The sequence below is a fragment of the Coregonus clupeaformis genome, chromosome 16, assembly GCF_020615455.1.
Source record: "Coregonus clupeaformis isolate EN_2021a chromosome 16, ASM2061545v1, whole genome shotgun sequence".
Taxonomy (NCBI): Eukaryota; Metazoa; Chordata; class Actinopteri; order Salmoniformes; family Salmonidae; genus Coregonus; species Coregonus clupeaformis.
Genome location: NC_059207.1, coordinates 43,587,212 through 43,607,350, shown reverse-complemented (window position 1 = coordinate 43,607,350; position 20,139 = coordinate 43,587,212). Strand labels below are relative to the sequence as shown.

Genomic DNA, 20,139 nt, shown 5'->3' with positions numbered 1-20,139 from the left:
GCTCCCCTGACTATTATCACCATTGTCTTGTATGAGAGGTCATCACTGTCGGATTTGAGCAGAAAATGGGTTGATATCATTATGATTGAAGATAGCACATTGTTGTTGTTGTCAGGAGTCTGCTGAAAATCGATTGTAGGCAGCAGCAGCAATTTTGTAGAAAGTTATGTTATTTTACCGTTTATTACAGTAGTATAACAAATGTAATTATAGGACCTAAATGCTGTACATTGTACAGATACGTACATGCATCAGGTATGCGAAAGGTATAAACAAACGTACTTACTTACTTAGGCCCATCGCTCATTTGGGAGCATAGGCCATCGATGACTCTTCTCCATGGCACTCTGTTCTGAGAAGTCTTCTCCAGCTCATTCTATCTACATTGGTTCTTGGTATCTGCCTAAGGTATAAACAAAGGTATGTATTTTTTGTCAACATACAGAATTAAACAATCAAACATCAGCAATAAACTGCCAAAACCTGAATAATACTTTTTCAATCAGCTTCAGCCCAGAACATTATTCTCTAATTTCTCTACTGTCTACCATTTCAAGGTCCTGAATAGTCTTACGTACCTGAGCTAAAATACCAGGGGGAGGAAAGTCAAATGGATTGTGATTATTGTCCTGGAACAGATTGAACCTCGTACAGGCTAGAAGAGAAGGATGTGAGCTGCATCCCATTTCAACACAGGCCCAGGTGCATTTCCTTTCTCAAATGAAGGTGGTATTTACAAACGGGATCTAGTGAGGGGGTTGGGCAGTAATACACAGTTTAATCTCAGCCCTATCAACAGTCGTTTATAACCTCTTTCCACTACAATAATGAGTGTTTTGAGAAAGGGCACTGTATGCTTGTGGTAAGCATTATCTTCTCAGGCTATAGCTGTGCTAACTCTTTATCTTTAATGCAGGGAAACTTAAATCCATTTTACCTAATTTCTACCAGCATGTTAAAAAAACTCTAGACCACCTTTACTCCACACACAGAGCCGCGTACAAAGCTCTCCCTCGCCCTCCATTTGGCAAATCTGACCATAATGTTATCCTCCTGATTCCTGCTTACAAGCAAAAACTAAGCAGGAAGTACCAGTGACTCGCTCAATACAGAAGTCGTCAGATGACGCAGATGCTAAGATACAGGACTGTTTTGCTAGCACAGACTGGAATATGTTCCGGGATTCTTCCGATGGCATTGAGGAGTACACCACATCAGTCACTGGCTTCATCAATAAGTGCATCGATGACGTCGACCCACAGTGACCGTACGTACATACCCCAACCAGAAGCCATGGATTACAGGCAACATCTGCACTGAGCTAAAGGGTAGAGCTGCCGCTTTCAAGGAGCAGGACGCTAACCCGGACGCTTATAAGAAATCCCGCTATGCCCTCCGACGAACCATCAAACAGGCAAAGCGTCAATACAGGACTAAGATTGAATCGCACTACAACGGCTCCGACGCTTGTCGGATGTGGCAGTGCTTGCAAACTAAACTCAGCAACAAAATAAACGTCCTCTCACTGTCAACTGCGTTTATTTCCAGCAAACCTAACATGTGTAAATATATGTATGAACATAACAAGATTCAACAACGGAGACATAAACTGAACAAGTTCCACAGACATGTGACTAACAGAAATGGAATAATGTGTCCCTGAACAAAGGGGGGGTCAAAATCTAAAGTAACAGTCAGTATCTGGTGTGGCCACCAGCTGCATTAAGTACTGCAGTGCATCTCCTCCTCATGGACTGCACCAGATTTGGCAGTTCTTGCTGTGAGATGTTACCCCACTCTTCCACCAAGGCACCTGCAAGTTCCCGGACATTTCTGGGGGGGAATGGCCGTAGCCCTCACACTCCGATCCAACAGGTCCCAGATGTGCTTAATGGGATTGAGATCCGGGCTCTTCGCTGGCCATGGCAGAACACTGACATTCCTGTCTTGCAGGAAATCACGCACAGAACGAGCAGTATGGCTGGTGGCATTGTCATGCTGGAGGGTCATGTCAGGATGAGCCTACAGGAAGGGTACCACATGAGGGAGGAGGATGTCTTCCCTGTAACGCACAGTGTTGAGGTTGCCTGCAATGACAACAAGCTCATTCCGATGATGCTGTGACACACCGCCCCAGACCATGACGGACCCTCCATCTCCAAATCGATCCCGCTCCAGAGTACATGCCTTGGTGTAACGCTCATTCCTTCGATGATAAACGCGAATCCGACCATCACCCCTGGTGAGACAAAACCGCGACTCGTCAGTGAGAGCACTTTTTGCCAGTCCTGTCTGGTCCAGCGACGGTGGGTTTGTGCCCATAGGCAACGTTGTTGCCGGTGATGTCTGGTGAGGACCTGCCTTACAACAGGCCTACAAGCCCTCAGTCCAGCCTCTCTCAGCCTATTGCGGACAGTCTGAGCACTGATGGAGGGATTGTGCGTTCCTGGTGTAACTCGGGCAGTTGTTGTTGCCATCCTGTACCTGTCCCGCAGGTGTGATGTTCGGATGTACCGATCCTGTGCATGGGTTGTTACACGTGGTCTGCCACTGCGAGGACGATCAGCTGTCCGTCCTGTCTCCCTGTAGTGCTGTCTTAGGCGTCTCACAGTACGGACATTGCAATTTATTGCCCTGGCCACAGTTGCAGTCCTCATGCCTCCTTACAGCATGCCTAAGGCACGTTCACGCAGATGAGCAGGGACCCTGGGCATCTTTCTTTTGGTGTTTTTCAGAGTCAGTAGAAAGGCCTCTTTTAGTGTCCTAAGTTTTCATAACTGTGACCTTAATTGCCTACCATCTGTAAGATGTTAGTGTCTTAATGACATTGAACAAGCATGGGAAACAGTGTTTAAACCCTATACAATGAAGATCTGTGAAGTTATTTGGATTTTTACAAATTATCTTTGAAAGACAGGGTCCTGAAAAAGGGATGTTTCTTTTTTGCTGAGTTTATTACGGACTACAAAGGGAAGCACAGCCACGAGTTGCCCAGTGACACAAGCCTACCAGATGAGCTAAATCACTTCTATGCTCGCTTCGAGGCAAGCAACACTGAAGCATGCATGAGAGCACCAGCTGTTCCGGATGACTATGTGATCACACTCACCGTAGCCGATGTGAGTAAGACTTACATTTTAGTCATTTAGCAGACGCTCTTATCCAGAGCGACTTACAGTTGGTGAGTGCATACATTTTCGACTTTTAAGCAGGTCAACATTCACAAGGCCACAGGGCCAGACGGATTACCAGGACGTGTACTCCGAGCATGTGCTGACCAACTGGCAAGTGTCTTCACTGACATTTTCAACATGTCCCTGACTGAGTCTGTAATACCAACATGTTTCAAGCAGACCACCATAGTCCATGTGCCCAGGGACACTAAGATAACCTGCCTAAATGACTACCGACCCGTAGCACTCACGTCTGTAGCCATGAAGTGCTTTGAAAGGCTGGCCATGGCTCACATCAACACCATTATCCCAGAAACACTAGACCCACTCCAATTTGCATACCGCCCCAACAGATCCACAGATCATGCAATCTCTATTGCACTCCACACTGCCCTTTCCCATCTGGACAAGAGGAACACCTACGTGAGAATGCTATTCATTGATTACAGCTCTGCGTTCAACACCACAGTGCCCTCAAAGCTCATCAATAAGCTAAGGATCCTGGGACTAAACACCTCCCTCTGCAACTGGATCCTGGACTTCCTGACGGGCCGCCCCCAGGTGGTAAGGGTAGGTAACAACACATCTGCCACACTGATCCTCAACAAGGGGGCCCCTCATGGGTGCGTGCTCAGTCCCCTCCTGTACTCCCTGTTCACCCATGACTGCAAGGCCAAGCACGACTCCAACACCATCATTAAGTTTGCTGACGACACAACAGTGGTAGGCCTGATCACCGACAACGATGAGACAGCCTATAGGGAGGAGGTCAGAGACCTGGCCGTGTGGTGCCAGGATAACAACCTCTCCCTCAACGTGATCAAGACAAAGGAGATGATTGTGGACTACAGGAAAAAAAAGAGGACTGAGCACGCCCCCATTCTCATCGACGGGGCTGTAGTGGAACAGGTTGAGAGCTTCAAGTTCCTTGGTGTCCACATAACCAACAAACTATCATGGTCCAAACACACCAAGACAGTCATGAAGAGGGTACGACAAAGCCTATTCCCCCTCAGGAGACTGAAAATATTTGGCATGGGTCCTCAGATCCTCAAAAAGTTATACAGCTGCACCATCGAGAGCATCCTGACTGGTTGCATCACCGCCTGGTATGGCAACTGCTCGGCCTCCGACCGCAAGGCACTAAAGAGGGTAGTGCGTACGGCCTAGTACATCACTGGGGCCAAGCTTCCTGCCATCCAGGACCTCTATACCAGGCGGTGTCAGAGGAAGGCCCTCAAAATTGTAAATGACTCCAGCCACCCTAGTCATAGACTGTTCTCTCTGCTACCGCACAGCAAGCGGTACCAGAGCGCCAAGTCTAGGTCCAAAAGGCTTCTCAACAGCTTCTACCCCCAAGCCATAAGTCTCCTGAACAGCTAATCAAATGGCTACCCGGACTATTTGCATTGTCCCCCCCTCTTTTTACACTGCTGCTACTCTCTGTTTACTATCTATGCATAGTCACTTTACTTATCTATTTTTTACTTAACACTTATTTTTCTTAAAACTGCATTGTTGGTTAAGGGCTTGTAAGTAAGCATTTCACTGTAAGGTCTACACCTTTGTATTTGGCGCATGTGACAAATACAATTGGATTTGATATGCCTCTAAGGATCAAAACACAGCAATTACCACAGGGAAAATATATCAGCTATTCCATGTGTAGAAATGAATGTGTACCATAGGAACAGTGAATAATAGTGATATTGTTTGACCCACAAACACACACTTGCTTACTAGTAATCCATCGTATCCGATGATGACATGAGTGTCATAGTGTGGCTGTAGATTCTAATCCCTGAACCACATCGTCGGTTGGAAACAGGACATACAGTCTTGGATTGGGGGTGGAGGTGCATTTCCAGCTTCATGTCTCTTGTCATTGTGACGGTTTCTTTTCCTTAGTTCACTCCTGTCACACACACACTGTGTAATGATTATTTATGTACCCATGCCTTGTTTTGTTATATTTTACCACTGCAGACAAGCATACCAAATGAGCAGTTGCTCACTAATGGTATCATAAAGGGCAGGGAAGCTGCCACAGCAAGCTCTGATGACAAAATCATCTTCAAAGAGACATCGTGAGAAACATATCCCTTTAAGCTTTATAAACATGGTGCATCTGTAAAACTGAAATACAGTGAGGGAAAAAACTATTTGATCCCCTGCTGATTTTGTACGTTTGCCCACTGACAAAGAAATGATCAGTCTATAATTTTAATGGTAGGTTTATTTGAACAGTGAGAGACAGAATAACAACAACAAAATCCAGAAAAACGCATGTCAAAAATTTTATAAATTGATTTGCATTTTAATGAGGGAAATAAGTATTTGACCCCCTCTCAATCAGAAAGATTTCTGGCTCTCAGGTGTCTTTTATACAGGTAACGAGCTGAGATCAGGAGCACACCCTTAGAGGGAGTGCTCCTAATCTCAGCTTGTTATCTGTATAAAAGACACCTGTCCACAGAAGCAATCAATCAATCAGATTCCAAACTCTCCACCATGGCCAAGACCAAAGAGCTCTCCAAGGATGTCAGGGACAAGATTGTAGACCTACACAAGGCTGGAATGGGCTACAAGACCATCGCCAAGCAGCTTGGTGAGAAGGTGACAACAGTTGGTGCGATTATTCGCAAATGGAAGAAACACAAAAGAACTGTCAATCTCCCTCAGCCTGGGGCTCCATGCAAGATCTCACCTCGTGGAGTTGCAATGATCATGAGAATGGTGAGGGATCAGCCCAGAACTACACAGGAGGATCTTGTCAATGATCTCAAGGCAGCTGGGACCATAGTCACCAAGAAAACAATTGGTAACACACTATGCCGTGAAGGACTGAAATCCTGCAGCGCCCACAAGGTCCCCCTGCTCAAGAAAGCACATATACATGCCCGTCTGAAGTTTGCCAATGAACATCTGAATGATTCAGAGGAGAACTGGGTGAAAGTGTTGTGGTCAGATGAGACCAAAATCGAGCTCTTTGGCATCAACTCAACTCGCCGTGTTTGGAGGAGGAGGAATGCTGCCTATGACCCCAAGAACACCATCCCCACCGTCAAACATGGAGGTGGAAACATTATGCTTTGGGGGTGTTTTTCTGCTAAGGGGACAGGACAACTTCACCGCATCAAAGGGACGATGGACGGGGCCATGTACTGTCAAATCTTGGGTGAGAACCTCCTTCCCTCAGCCAGGGCATTGAAAATGGGTCGTGGATGGGTATTCCAGCATGACAATGACCCAAAACACACGGCCAAGGCAACAAAGGAGTGGCTCAAGAAGAAGCACATTAAGGTCCTGGAGTGGCCTAGCCAGTCTCCAGACCTTAATCCCATAGAAAATCTGTGGAGGGAGCTGAAGGTTCGAGTTGCCAAACGTCAGCCTCGAAACCTTAATGACTTGGAGAAGATCTGCAAAGAGGAGTGGGACAAAATCCCTCCTGAGATGTGTGCAAACCTGGTGGCCAACTACAAGAAACATCTGACCTCTGTGATTGCCAACAAGGGTTTTGCCACCAAGTACTAAGTCATGTTTTGCAGAGGGGTCAAATACTTATTTCCCTCATTAAAATGCAAATCAATTTATAACATTTTTGACATGCGTTTTTCTGGATTTTTTGGTTGTTATTCTGTCTCTCACTGTTCAAATAAACCTACCATTAAAATTATAGACTGATCATTTCTTTGTCAGTGGGCAAACGTACAAAATCAGCAGGGGATCAAATACTTTTTTCCCTCACTGTAGGTAATCTGTGTGAAGCTACTGAATTCTGTCATCAGAACAAGATGCAAAATGATGAAATAAAATAAAATAAAAATAAAATTGTATCTGTCACATTTGCCGAATAAAACGGCTGTAGACTTTACCGTGAAGTGCTTACTTACGAACCCTTTCCCAACAATGCAGAGTTAAAAAGTAAGAAAAATATGCTCAATAAAAATAGGAAATATGAACACAATAATATAACAATACCGAATCAATGTGCAGGGGTACAAGGTAGTTGAGGTAATTGAGGTAATATGTACATGTAGGTAGGGGTAAAAGTAAATAGGCAATCAAGATAGATAATAAACAGAGTAGCAGCAGCGTGTGTGAAGAGTGTGAAAAGGGGGAAAGGGGATATCTAGTCAGTTGCCCTACATTTACATTTTAGTCATTTAGCAGACACTCTTATCCAGAGCGACTTACAGTTAGTGAGTGCATACATTTTCCATACTGGCCCCCCGTGGGAAACGAACCCACAACCCTGGTGTTGCAAGCGCCATGCTCTACCAACTGAGTTACAGGGGACCCCTACTGAACGCATTCAACCGAAACGTGTCTTCCATATTTAACCTAACCCCTCTGAATCAGAGAGGTTGTGTGAGTGTGTGTGGCGTCAATATGCATGTGTGTGTGTATGTTTGTGTTGGAGTGTCAGTGTAGTATGTGTGAGTGTGTGGGTTTGCATAGAGCCAGTGCAAGAGAGAAAAAAAAGGGGGTAATTGCAATAGTCCGGGTCACTATTTGATTAACTGTTCATAGAAATCTGATCTATGTGGTTTCATTGCATACTTTATCATGTCTTATCGACTTGTTTTCTGGACCATATGTTATAGTGACCTGATATCCACACTTCCTTTTCAGCCACTTAGGGGATCAGTTGTCAAGCTCCTTTTTGGCACTACTGTTCCTCCTTGGCAGAATAGTCTAGATGCTTTGTCAGTTTAATCTCAATGACACAGACACATACAGTTGAAGCCTGAAGTTTACATACACCTTAGCCAAATACATTTAAACTCTGTTTTTTTTTTGTTTTTTTTACAATTCCTGACATTTAATCCTCGTAAAAATTCCCTGTCTTAGGTCAGTTAGCTTTTATTTCTTTCATCACATTCCCAGTGGGTCAGAAGTTTACATACACTCAATTAGTATTTGGTAGCATTGCCTTTAAATTGTTTAACTTGGGTCAAATGTTTCCGGTAGCCTTCCACAAGCTTCCTACAATAAGTTGGGTGAATTTTGGCCCATTCCTCCTGACAGAGCTGGTGTAACTGAGTCAGGTTTGTAGGCCTCCTTGCTCGCACATGCTTTTTCAGTTTTGCCCACAAATGTTCTATAGGATTGAGGACAGGGCTTTGTGATGGCCACTCCAATACCTTGACTTTGTTGTCCTTAAGCCATTTTGCCACAACTTTGGAAGTATGCTTGGGGTCATTGTCCATTTGGAAGACCCATTTGCGACCAAGCTTTAACTTCCTGACTGATGTCTTGAGATGTTGCTTCAATATATCCACATAATTTTCCTTCCTCAAGATGCCATCTATTTTGTGAAGTGCACCAGTCCCTCCTGCAGCAAAGCACCCCCACAGCATGATGCTGCCACCCCCGTGCTTCACGGTTGGGATGGTGTTCTTCAGCTTGCAAGTTACCCCTTTTTCCTCCAAACATAACGATGGTCATTATGGCCAAACAGTTCTATTTTTGTTTCATCAGACCAGAGGACATTTCTCCAAAAAGTACAATCTTTGTCCCCATGTGTAGTTGCAAACCGTAGTCTGGCTTTTTTATGGCGGTTTTGGAGCAGTGGCTTCTTCCTTGCTGAGCGGCCTTTCAGGTTATGTCGATATAGGACTTGTTTTACTGTGGATATAGATACTTTTGTACCAGTTTCCTCCAGCATCTTCACAGGGTCCTTTGCTGTTGTTCTGGGATTGAGTTGCACTTTTCGCACCAAAGTACGTTCATCTCTAGGAGACAGAACACGTCTCCTTCCTGAGCGGTATGACGGCTGCGTGGTCCCATGGTGTTTATACTTGCGTACTATTGTTTGTACAGATGAACGTGGTACCTTCAGGCGTTTGGAAATTGCTCCCAAGGATGAACCAGACTTGTTGAGGTGTACAATTTTTTTCGGAGGTCTTGGCTGATTTCTTTTGATTTTCCCATGATGTCAAGCAAAGAGGCACTGAGTTTGAAGGTAGGCCTTGAAACACATCCACAGGTACACCTCCAATTTACTCAAATGATGTCAATTAGCCTATCAGAAGCTTCTAAAGCCATGACATAATTTTCTGGAATTTTCCAAGCTGTTTAAAGGAACAGTCAACTTAGTGTATGTAAACTTCTGACCCACTGGAATTGTGATACAGTGAATTATAAGTGAAATAATCTGTCTGTAAACAATTGTTGGAAAAATTACTTGTGTCATGCACAAAGTAGATGTCCTAACCGACTTGCCAAAACTATAGTTTGTTAACAAGAATTGTGTGGAGTGGTTGAAAAACGAGTTTTAATGACTCCAACCTAAGTGTATGTAAACTTCCGACTTCAACTGTTTGGCATTACACAGTGTTTTCCCTCATGCATCTAATTCAAATAAATGTCACAAGTATCATATCAATGCTGCCAGCATTGTGTCTGACAGTGCCATAGCAGCCTATTCACTGCAAATCCAGGTGGTAAGGAGGTCCTAGTCCAAGAGTAACAGGAATTTCTGCCATGGCCAAGAGGGACCATATGTCTCTGCTGTCTTGAGTCTGTCCCGCCTCCATTCCAGTCTGCCAGGCCTCTGCAACATATGGGGCTTAATGCCATTAAGCATGAGGTTTATGACCTCAAAGGCGTTTTCGTCTTCGTTTGTACAGGTGAACCTAGCTATGAGTCAGTAGTTGCCCGACTGACAGCCACAACAATGTCAACAGGCAGGTTCTCAGGGTGGTGGTATTCACCAAAGACGTATACCTACTTCAGACAGGTAAGTGGGACTGATTAATTGTTTTAATTAATGCATTAACCAGGGCAATGGTCTGCAGGCTAACAAACCAGCAGTAACCAGTGCTGCTGCCACCACTGCCATATATTATCAAAGAATGGACACACACGCAAGGTGTTTTGCCCTGCTTAATGCCAAATGAACATTGACAGATTAATTTCAACTGGCAACACAGCTAACGTTACAGTACAAGATGTTTACTAGCTGGAGTTAAATATTACAGTAGCCTACATCTGATCAGTTAATAATACCAGCAGCTAGCTAGCTAACGTTACAGCATGGCCACTTGGCTCCAAATCTCGCAGGAGATTAGGCAGATAATCCCAATAATATGGAGTAAAATCCATTGAAAATAGTCATCAAATAATCTGGCTCGATACAGCGAGATCATAACCTACTAGCTAGCTAGTATTGTAAACGTATGCCGCTACTACAACTAGCTAGTGAGCTAGCTAGTTAAATCCGATTATTACATCATGACACGCAAAAGTACATGACCATCATCTTTGACGACATCGAGTTCAACGTTGTTTCCGTTTACTGTTACCAGAGAAACACGCTGCCCAATCAAAAGTAGTTTAGTGTGGACCTTCGACTCAGTAACCAATCTAATTCCGCCTTGTTGTAAAGTAAGCCAGTTTGAAATACAAACCAAGGCAAGCGATTTGAAACTGTCAAGATCAACAAGTTGATAACACAAAACAAACGCAAGACGAAGCCAGTTCGAGATACTCTAAAGCACTAAGGTAACACTTTTGCAAATGTGGACATGATATAAGACAAATTCGTTCCAAAGCTGCATCGTGTGTGGACACGCTAATTTGCTAATGTTAGCTAGCTATGTTTACTACGCTAACGTTAGCTAGCTAAATTAGCGAACTGTTACTGGCTAGCTAAATTAACGCCAGCTAGCTAGCCTAAAAAACTGTTGATCAAATTAAACATAGTCTGAGCTATCAGGGATCCTTGGGACGTCCCTCCCGTAAACCTTACCTAACCTTAACCATTTAAAATGTCGACTTCAATTGGGTAACGTCCCAAGAATAGCACGGACCGTAGTGCTAGGGTAAAAACCCAAACGTGACCCAGGACCGAGTTTGGGAAACCCTGCCTTACCCGACCCATATCCGTACTGTAACCATTTACATTTCAACGGGTAGGGACTTCCTTACAAGGATTCCGAATAGCACGGACCCTGACAATCACCAAACGAGATTTTGTAGGCTGTCCTCGCGAGACTACCCTCACCTTAGCTACCTTTATGTTGTTCCTGCCCCTTCTAGGCTGAATCTTTGAATGTAGTACAATAGTTATCTAGTTGTTTTACATGTCAATGAGCTAGGTAGTATTTGTCATCATGCTATCTGACTTCATCAGAACAGGACCATTCCAAGTGCTGTTCCTGTTAAAACAACCAGTTGCATTTTAATTAATCTTTCCTCAGATGTCCTCAGATGAAGGGGATCCGAGCAGTCCAGTTCTGCCAGGGGACTCAGATCAGGGCAGCTCGGTCTCCTCTGAGCTGCAGGTAACAAAGCACTTCCTTTTACAGATTTATGGAGAGGTGTTCATAAAGGGAAATACAGGTCTTCATGTTTAAAAACTCATCAGTCGACTGTTTTGATGAGGTTGCAATGGAAACATGCAGTATATACACGGTTGTCACTAGTTACCACAGCCACAAAGTCAATATCGTAAAAATGCATGAAAACTAAAATTAGCTTTTTGGTCTTAATTGAAGGTTATGGTTAGGCAATAAAGTAAGCAGTGTGGTTAAGGTAGGTTCAAAATCAGATTTTAAGAAGAGAAATTGTTGAAATAGATGGCCCCGTGTAGCTCAGTTGGTAGAGCATGGCATTTGCAACGCCAGGGTTGTGGGTTCGTTTCCCACGGGGGGCCAGTATGAAAAAATGTATGCACTCACTAAACTGTAAGTCGCTCTGGATAAGAGCGTCTGCTAAATTACTAGAATGTAAATGTAAAATGTTTAGCGATAATTATGACTTTGTGGCTGTGGTAACTAGTGACAACTTATGCAAGGAGCACTTTATTCACAATTCAATGTCTCTTTGCATATTATGGACAGGATGAATATGAAGAACTTCTCCGCTACGCAGTGGTCACTCCTAAGTATGACCCGCAGCCCGCCGCTCAACTGCAGCTTCTGAGCGCCACACAACTGTCTGCGGATGGACAGAGTTCCCGTGGAAATGATGACGCGAGGTTCCATCCCTCAGCAGGTACAGTGGGCCGCTGCTCACCCACACACTCGTTACACTAAGCCGCTCTGACAGACACACAGCTTGAGGCACTCCACATTGCTCCCTTCAAATGATCAACTGTCATAAAGGATTTGGGTTCTGTCGTGCTTTGGGTCTTTCTGTTAAGAAATGCTCCTCTCTCTGTCACAGTCTTTTAACCCGAGCACACATAGCCTCGATTGCACCAAGCCCAACAAGCTGTTGAATGTTCCATGTGTATTTCACAAGTACCCAAACACTTGACATGGAGAGATGAACTGCTTGATGATAGCCAAGACCTGTCCCAAAACACAGACTGAGAGGCATTGACACTACTACGGCCCTATGTAGCTCAGTTGGTAGAGCATGGCGTTTGCAACGCCAGGGTTGTGGGTTCGATCCCCACGGGGGGGCAGTATGAAAAAAGTATGAAAATGTATGCACTCACTAATTGTAAGTCGCTCTGTATAAGAGCGTCTGCTAAATGACTAAAATGTAAAATGTACTAGGTACTCTATTTAGGATCAGAAGAACCATTCGTTCTCTTCCACAAGCAAGCTTACACCCAGCTTACACACAGTCTATCTGTCTTTTCTCCAGACCATGGCATTCTCAGTTGTAGAGCTTAAACTGTCATGGAGTAGTGCACTGGGATGTAAAAGCAGGCAGGATGTTGTGTGCCTGATTGGTAATGACATGCTGGCATCCTGCCCAAACTGCTCTTTAGAGTGCAGACTTTTTTTCTTCTCTCTGCAGGATTTAATTAAGATATTGACATAAATGCATTCCTGGATGAAGAGACAGAGTTTTCTTATTTAGCATTCTTACCATCACACACTCTCTCTATCTCTCTCTCTCTGTTTCTCTCTCACTCTTTCTATCTCTGGCTCTCTCTGCCTCTCAGGCTCAGTTTCTGAAGCTGAAGATGGGAGACGCTCTAGCAGGGGAGTGAGGTCAGCACGGGCCTCCCCTTTTATAGTGGAGTCCAGGGCACACTCACACACGTTTGAGGGTAAATACACACAGCCAACACAGAGGGCCATATGCTTTGTAACTATACTTAGTCCAATAAAAAGCATTATTATAAAGACCATGAGACTGAACAGGCATGGGATATATAAAATGATAGTATACTATTTTGATGCTCCCAGAGCATCAAACATTATTTTGACAACTGTGGTTCTTTATCAGGTTTGTGTGCAGAAAATAAACCAGGTAATGAAGAGATGGCTGGCAGGTCATCTGTTGTCTCAGACGCTCACTCAGACAGACACTCGGACAGACTGCAGACGCCGTCTGAGAGCTCCAGACACAGCAGCCCAGACCCCCTGGTCACCATGGTGACAGAGATGTTTATCTCTGAGGAGAATATGAACAAGATGGAGAACATCCTGGACACCTGGAGTGACAAGCTCAAAGTTAGCCTGCCCTGCCTCTTTGTCTGTCTATTTAATGTCTGGAGATGTATTTTAGCTTGGCGAGAATAGATCCTTATGAGGCTGTGTTCTAGGATTATATTTTGTTGGCCTGATAGATGCGGTAAAGAGGTCAATGGTACTCGACCAAAACAATGGAAACGCATGGGGGAAAGATCCCGAATCTCCTAATTTCCCTCCAGCAAAATTAGCCTACATTTAGGCTAGTGTTTATATGTGTATTTCACACTATGTTGAGGTATAAATTGGAGTATAATACTTGTATTGATGTCAACCCCAATAACATGTTCATGTCATCGTCACCAATCAACTGCATTACAGTTAAAAAACACAGACTACCATCACCGATTTCTCTATGCTAGCTATGCTGCCCACTTGTACAAACTGGAGGTAGAATTTAGCAGTCACTTCTAAACCTGAAAAGGGTTATGCAGCGAAAACAGCCAAATATATCAAAATTTGACTTTAGTAACCATATTGTGGGCCTGTAACAATACATCAATCATGACGAATATCCACTGTTAGATCAGATTTGTTGAATGTGCGCCAATCCGCCATCCTTCTATCCCCCACGGTCTGCGTTCCATTGACCTCATTACCGCATCTATAGTGCGTATCAGATGTCATGTCCCTATCAGTGATGTGTTTCCTAAATGAACAGGAATTCCTCATCTGATTCTTGATTTGTCATTTGTGATTCAGTATCTGTATTGTGTCATTGAAGTGGACTGGTATGTTTCGTGATACTCTTTGTTAAACCATTCCATCCCTGTCTCCTCCCCAGGCCAACGTGCTGATGGAGCTGAGGAAGTGGAAGCTGGCCTTCATGGAGCAGCACAAGCTGGAGGTGAGGAAGGAGAGGGAGAAGCATGCTGCCTGTATAGCAGGCCTCACTGCAGAAATGGACAGCCTGAAGGAACTGCTCCACACCTACGAGACCTCCAACCACAGGAAGGACGAGGTACGCAGTCTACACACACACGCATCACACACATATCATACCACACGCACTTCTGCACCACACACACACTACTGGTAGGGTCTTACCTATGTAAAGACAGTCATACAATTGTCTTCAACAGTGTTGGTGTGTTATGATGAATTGAGTGTGTGAGGCATCGTGTGTGTGTGTGACTTCTATTGTTTTGCTTGTAGGTGATAGTGAACCTGAGCCAGGCGGTGGACAGACAGAGGGAGAGGCTGGAGCTGATGAGGACCTTCACCCACTGGAGACTGCAGCACAGCGAAGCCAGGGAGGAGGTGAGAGACAGGGGGAGAGGGTTCTCCCTCATACGATACTAGGGGGTAGATGAGATGGGGAGCAGTGGGTACGGGACACACGTATACGGCACACTGCATCTTAATGTCTATTTTCACCCCTTTACTTTAACCACGGAATTAGTTACACATATCTTATCTGTGAAATGAATGTCATAGCATCCTTGGTGAACTGTACCTTTAAGCGTTGACAGTACTCTAGCAGGGTTATGCAAATCCTGAATCTCTGCATGGTTAACTGACACATGCATTACCATTGAACATGCATACATTACGTTTTCACACGTAGATTTTCCACTTATGATTCTTTATTCCGTGTAGTATTATTGGTCCGGTGCCTGATATTCATGGGTTAAATAAGTGATATTTGCATCCATGTGACAGTATTTAATACATCGTTTTTCACTAAATATCTAAAGTGTAGAAAATCCCAAGTTCTTTCCTGTTAAAATGTGTAGGTTTGATTCCTGTGTGTAGCAGAGTCATTCTAAGCATTCCTCCTCCTGTCCCTTGTCTGTCCTGCTGTCCCATGTGTCCCTTCCCCCCCTCTCTCCAGGCCCACAGTGCCCAGCTGGCAGAGCAGCACTACCGTCTGCAGCTGAAGAGGAAGGTGTGGGCAGGCTGGCACGCCCTGGTCCAGGGGAGCTGGAAGGACAAGGTGGAGAAGGCGTGCCGCTCCCGGGCAGAGGAGGTCTGTGTGCGCCTGTCAGCTGACTATGAGGACAAGATGGCAGAGGTAAGGAGGAAGGAAGAGCTACACACAGGTTACTACATAGAGTAGGCCTATACAGTTCCAACCATACAATTACATATGATCTCTGGTTCCAGCACTCTGAAAAGAAGAAGACAGTTTCACATGAGCACAGAACAGTAGCTAGCTACACTTACTGGACAACCGAGAAACGGAATAAACATTGTCTTACATAAATAGTGTCATTCACTATACTGCATAGTTCTGCAGACCTGACACCTTTCAGCATTTTAAATGGCAAATATACCTTTTTGAAGTTTTTTCTGGAAGTCGGGCTGTGTGAAGAGATTTTAATAATGATGAATAATTGCTGCACTAAAGCAGTGAGTGAGCCTGATTGATGGAGGCTGCAGTTAAAGCCCAGTGAAAGAGAGGAGCTAGAGCAGCGAGTGGGCCTAGCACGCAGAGAGAGAGGGGGGAGGTAGGGATGGAGGGAGAGGGAGGAATATCGACAGTTCCATAGATGTGTAGAGCAGTGGAGGCTGCTGAGGGGAGGACAGCTCATAATAAGGACTGGCACGGAGCAAATGGAATGGTATCAAACACATGGAAACCATGGGTTTTGATGTATTTGATACCATTCCATCAATTCCGCTCCAGCCATTACCACGAGCCCGTTCTCCACAGTTAAGGTGCCACCAACCTCCTGTGGTGTAGAGACAGTGTAGGAAAGGCTCATAGGCCTAGCAAAAAGAGAGAGGGGATAAAGAGAGGGAGAGAGGAATGGCATAGAGTTATTGGCAGAACTGTAGACGTGCAGAGAAAGAGTAGAGCTAGAACAGAACACAGCCTAGCACAGAGAGAGAGATAGATGGTTATTACAGTGAGAGAGAGGAATTGCAGCTTAGAGGAGCAGAGAGAGTAGGTGGTCTGTTTAGAGTTAGAGATGTGAAACAAGCTTCCATTCAACCTCATTCCTCAGTTACAATCTAGCCAGTCCTCTTAATTATGTTTTCCCCAATGTGACCTTTGCATTTTAATTAAAGTACGGTTAACAGTGATGATAAATTAATGAATCCATCTCTCTCCTTCTCTCCCCCCCTCCTCTCTCCTTCCCTCTCTCTCCTTCCTTTCCCTCGCCCTCTGTGTAGCACGTGGCAGCGGTGGATGCTGCCCAGGCTGAGATCCAGAGGCTGCACTCAGAGAAGGAGCGTTATGAGGAGTCCATGAAGAAGGCCTTTATGAGGGGCGTGTGTGCCCTCAACATGGAGGCCCTCAGCATGTTCCACACTGGAGAGGGACGCACGGAGCACGACCTGCACGGTTAGTAACACGCACACACGGCTCTGTCAACAAAAACTATGTTCCTGACACTTTAATTCATAGAACAGATTGTTAAAATAAGTTAATTATACTAGGGATGGGCAAGAGTAATCCAGTACCCGAACGGACGTCAAAACTCAATCTTTAACCAGAGATTATGATTTTTTTTTTTTTTAAACTATGAAATAACACATATGGAATCATGTAGTAACCAAAAAAGTGTTAAACAAATCATAATGTATTTTAGATTCTTCAAAGTAGCCACCCTTTGCCTTGATGACAGCTTTGCACACTCTTGGCATTCTCTCAACCAGCTTCATGAGGTAGTCACCTGGAATGCATTTCAATTAACAGGTGTGCCTTGTTAAAAGTTAATTTGTGGAATTTATTTCCTTCTTAATGCATTATACCACCCCGACAGTCCATCATTACTTTAAGACATGAAGGTCAGTAAATATGGAACATTTCAAGAACTTTTAAAGTTTCTTCAAGTGCAGTCGCAAAAACCATCAAGCGCTATGATGAAACTGGCTCTCATGAGGACCGTGACAGGAATGGAAGACCCAGAGTTACCTCTGCTGCAGAGCATTTAGCAATTAGGATTTATCTGTAATGGTTATGATCTAACTAGGCATTGTTGCCCACTGTTGGCATATAGATAAATGCACACATTTTCTTCCAGTGCGGGCCTTGTGTTATAAAAATATATTTTTTCCCCATTCGAGTACTCGAACAGTCCATAAATGTCTAATGCCCACCCCTATATTATATCACCTCCCCCAGTTGTATCTGATCAAGCCACACATTCAGTTTATTAGCCTATTGGTTAGGCTCTGTTACCCTAAAACACAGACACTAGTTGTGCAGTCTGCTGTTATTGACACTTTGGCTCCTTGCGTGATGATGGTAAATCTTAGAAAATGCTGACTGAGTGGTGCTCTGTGGAGGTTGTAACCTTGGTGTGGCGGTCGTCGTCCACAAATGCATGTATGAGATTTTAGGGATTCCGCTTGAACTAAAAGAGTGGTTCTAGTTTCTGTTTCAACACATACATTTATCTGTGTATTAATTGAGTTTTGTCATTTTTGGGGGGGTAATCTAATTCACATTTTCTCATCGGAATAATCTGGAATGTCATACGGTAATTTGTCTCTTATTTTACAACTGACAGGGCCACTGTCTGCAAATGACAGAATGTGATTTATGTTGGTCAGATTTGATTATACTGGGTTTATTTGATTAGCAGCTTTCTGGTGTCCAGTCATGAAGCTGGTCTGGCTTCAGAACATAAGCCTGTGTACAGATTATTATATTACTGTTTTTATTGGTCTTTCCTCTGTAGATGCTCCACCCCCTCGGGATGATCCTGGCACCGGCTCATTGGCCCGTCTCCAGCCAAGGCCTGCCTCCTCCACTCGGTTCAGCCCGGTCCACTTTGACCCCCCTGTTCCACCGTCCCAGAGTGATGCAGAGGAGACAGTGAGACGCTGACACACACACACCCTGGTTACAGTCTATATATGCAATGGTTTTCACTACTACTATGGATCAGGTTCCACCATCATTAAACATCATATTGTCACATCATTTGCTGCCATTGTATTTATTCTTTCTCAAGACTAAACATTTTCTCACTAACAGTATTTCATAATTACCTCTACACAATGTTCAGTCACAGCCTGTCTGGAGTTACTGGTTTATGACTGCTGACTCCTCAAACACACACGAGGCCACTGTGTGATACAATGGATAGACCTGTTATATTTACAGGGCTTCAGTTTGTCTAATTCCTTCATCTCCTTTCCTGTGTATGGGCTTCTGCCCGCACTCTTAATATTTGCCCACTCACTCACTCTCTCCGTCAGGTGGGTTCCAGTGCTCCAGTCTCCAGGGCTGGGGTGTTCCCCTCCACCACGGTGGTCCACAGCACCCTACCACCAGGGGGCACTGCAAGCTCCCACAGACAGGTTAGTACTAGCATTGATGATGGTCTATTGCACTGGGAGCTTATCATGGCTATGTCCTGATTCTCTACCCCGCTCCTAAAGTGTGCACTTGCACACTTTCTGTCATGGATGTACAATCATTAGATTGGTGTAATCATTGGTTAGAGGGAGTTTCAGCCATTGTTAAATCCATGATGGGAAGTGTTTGAGAAAAGGGTGTCAACTACTGTCTGGTTACTGTTACCTTTTCTCACCCTTTATCAAACAATGTGAAAGGTCACGTGTATTTATTGACTGTTCCTTAATGATCATCATTTGTATCAGGTCAGTACACGGGTGATCACATCGGGTCAACAGAAAGCCTCCAAAACCGTGACCGCTCGCATCACGGCACGTGCCGACCTCCGCGCTTCCAGCTCCGTCCGTGCTCCCAGCAACCTCCAGGTCATGGGTGTGGCTCCTCCCATGAGCTCTGTCATCGTGGAGCGCCATCACCCCGTCACACAGGTACACCATCATCACCAAACATGTCTATTTTACGATTAACCAAAATAACCAAACAACAAGTTGATTTATGATCTGTAGAAACACCTTCGCTGAGCAGGCCTCAACCTGTCTCACTTATCACTCTCTTTCTCTCTCCTAGCTCACGGTGGGTCAGGCCACAGCAGCTAAGTTCCCCCGCTCCTCCTCCTCTCAACAGGGCCAAGGCCCCTCCAGCAGCAAGAGTTCCTCCAGAACACACTCCGCCTACCACATACACTCTATCAAAGTGGTTGAGTAAACACACACACGCAAAACCATATCACGTATGGTTCACATAGGAAAATTCCACTACCTTATATGCAAATACAAGTAGTCTTCCCATACATAACTTAGTCAAGCTGATACACATGCACAATTGAATATTCCCAAATATTCTACACATACGCTACACCTCACTCACTCACACACACACACTCACTCCCTCACTACTGTGAGAGATCTATGAAGGACCTGAACCATTTCTGTGAGAACTAAGTTTAGGATTACAGAAAATATTTTTTTTAATGCAATCAATAAACCTGATATAACACTCTGGAATGGAAGGTAGAATGGCGACTGATGGAACCGTCTTGTCTTTTCAGAGCATTTGGATAATTACTTTTTCACTAGTTTTACTTCTCAAATTGTGAATGACTGAACTCTTTTTGTATTTGCTTAAATTTTTTTATTTGTTGTTTTTAAATTATGGAAAGTCAAGTCTTTGACTGTTGTGTGAAATCGCATATTTTAAATAATATTGCATT

The 20,139-nt window shown here is 44.4% G+C and overlaps 1 protein-coding gene across 3 annotated transcripts; it reads left to right on the top strand.

Moving 5' to 3' along the window:
• Positions 1–9,774: 9,774 nt before the first annotated feature.
• Positions 9,775–19,945, top strand: poc5 (POC5 centriolar protein homolog (Chlamydomonas)). 3 transcript variants are annotated; one of them, XM_041901233.2, is made up of 13 exons: positions 9,775–9,918; positions 11,381–11,464; positions 12,023–12,176; positions 13,081–13,188; positions 13,368–13,594; positions 14,397–14,573; positions 14,768–14,872; positions 15,447–15,626; positions 16,733–16,904; positions 18,247–18,383; positions 18,770–18,871; positions 19,175–19,357; positions 19,497–19,945. In XM_041901233.2, the coding sequence occupies exons 1-13, from the start codon at positions 9,856–9,858 to the stop codon at positions 19,632–19,634; spliced, it is 1,830 nt and encodes a 609-aa protein (XP_041757167.2). In that variant the 5' UTR covers positions 9,775–9,855; the 3' UTR covers positions 19,635–19,945. The 3 variants fall into 3 exon arrangements, with proteins under 3 accessions (XP_041757167.2, XP_041757169.1, XP_041757168.2); XM_041901234.2 differs by lacking the exon at positions 9,775–9,918 and adding an exon at positions 10,230–10,682; XM_041901235.2 differs by lacking the exon at positions 13,081–13,188.
• The last annotated feature ends 194 nt before the right edge of the window (positions 19,946–20,139 follow it).

Excerpts from the sequence above, each read along its gene's own strand:
- poc5 (XM_041901233.2), top strand. The coding sequence starts at position 9,856 with ATGTCAACAGGCAGGTTCTCAGGGTGGTGGTATTCACCAAAGACGTAT. Across the intron at positions 12,177-13,080 it reads GAGGTTCCATCCCTCAGCAG|GCTCAGTTTCTGAAGCTGAA; the intron begins GTACAGTGGGCC and ends TCTGCCTCTCAG. Across the intron at positions 16,905-18,246 it reads CACGGAGCACGACCTGCACG|ATGCTCCACCCCCTCGGGAT; the intron begins GTTAGTAACACG and ends TTTCCTCTGTAG.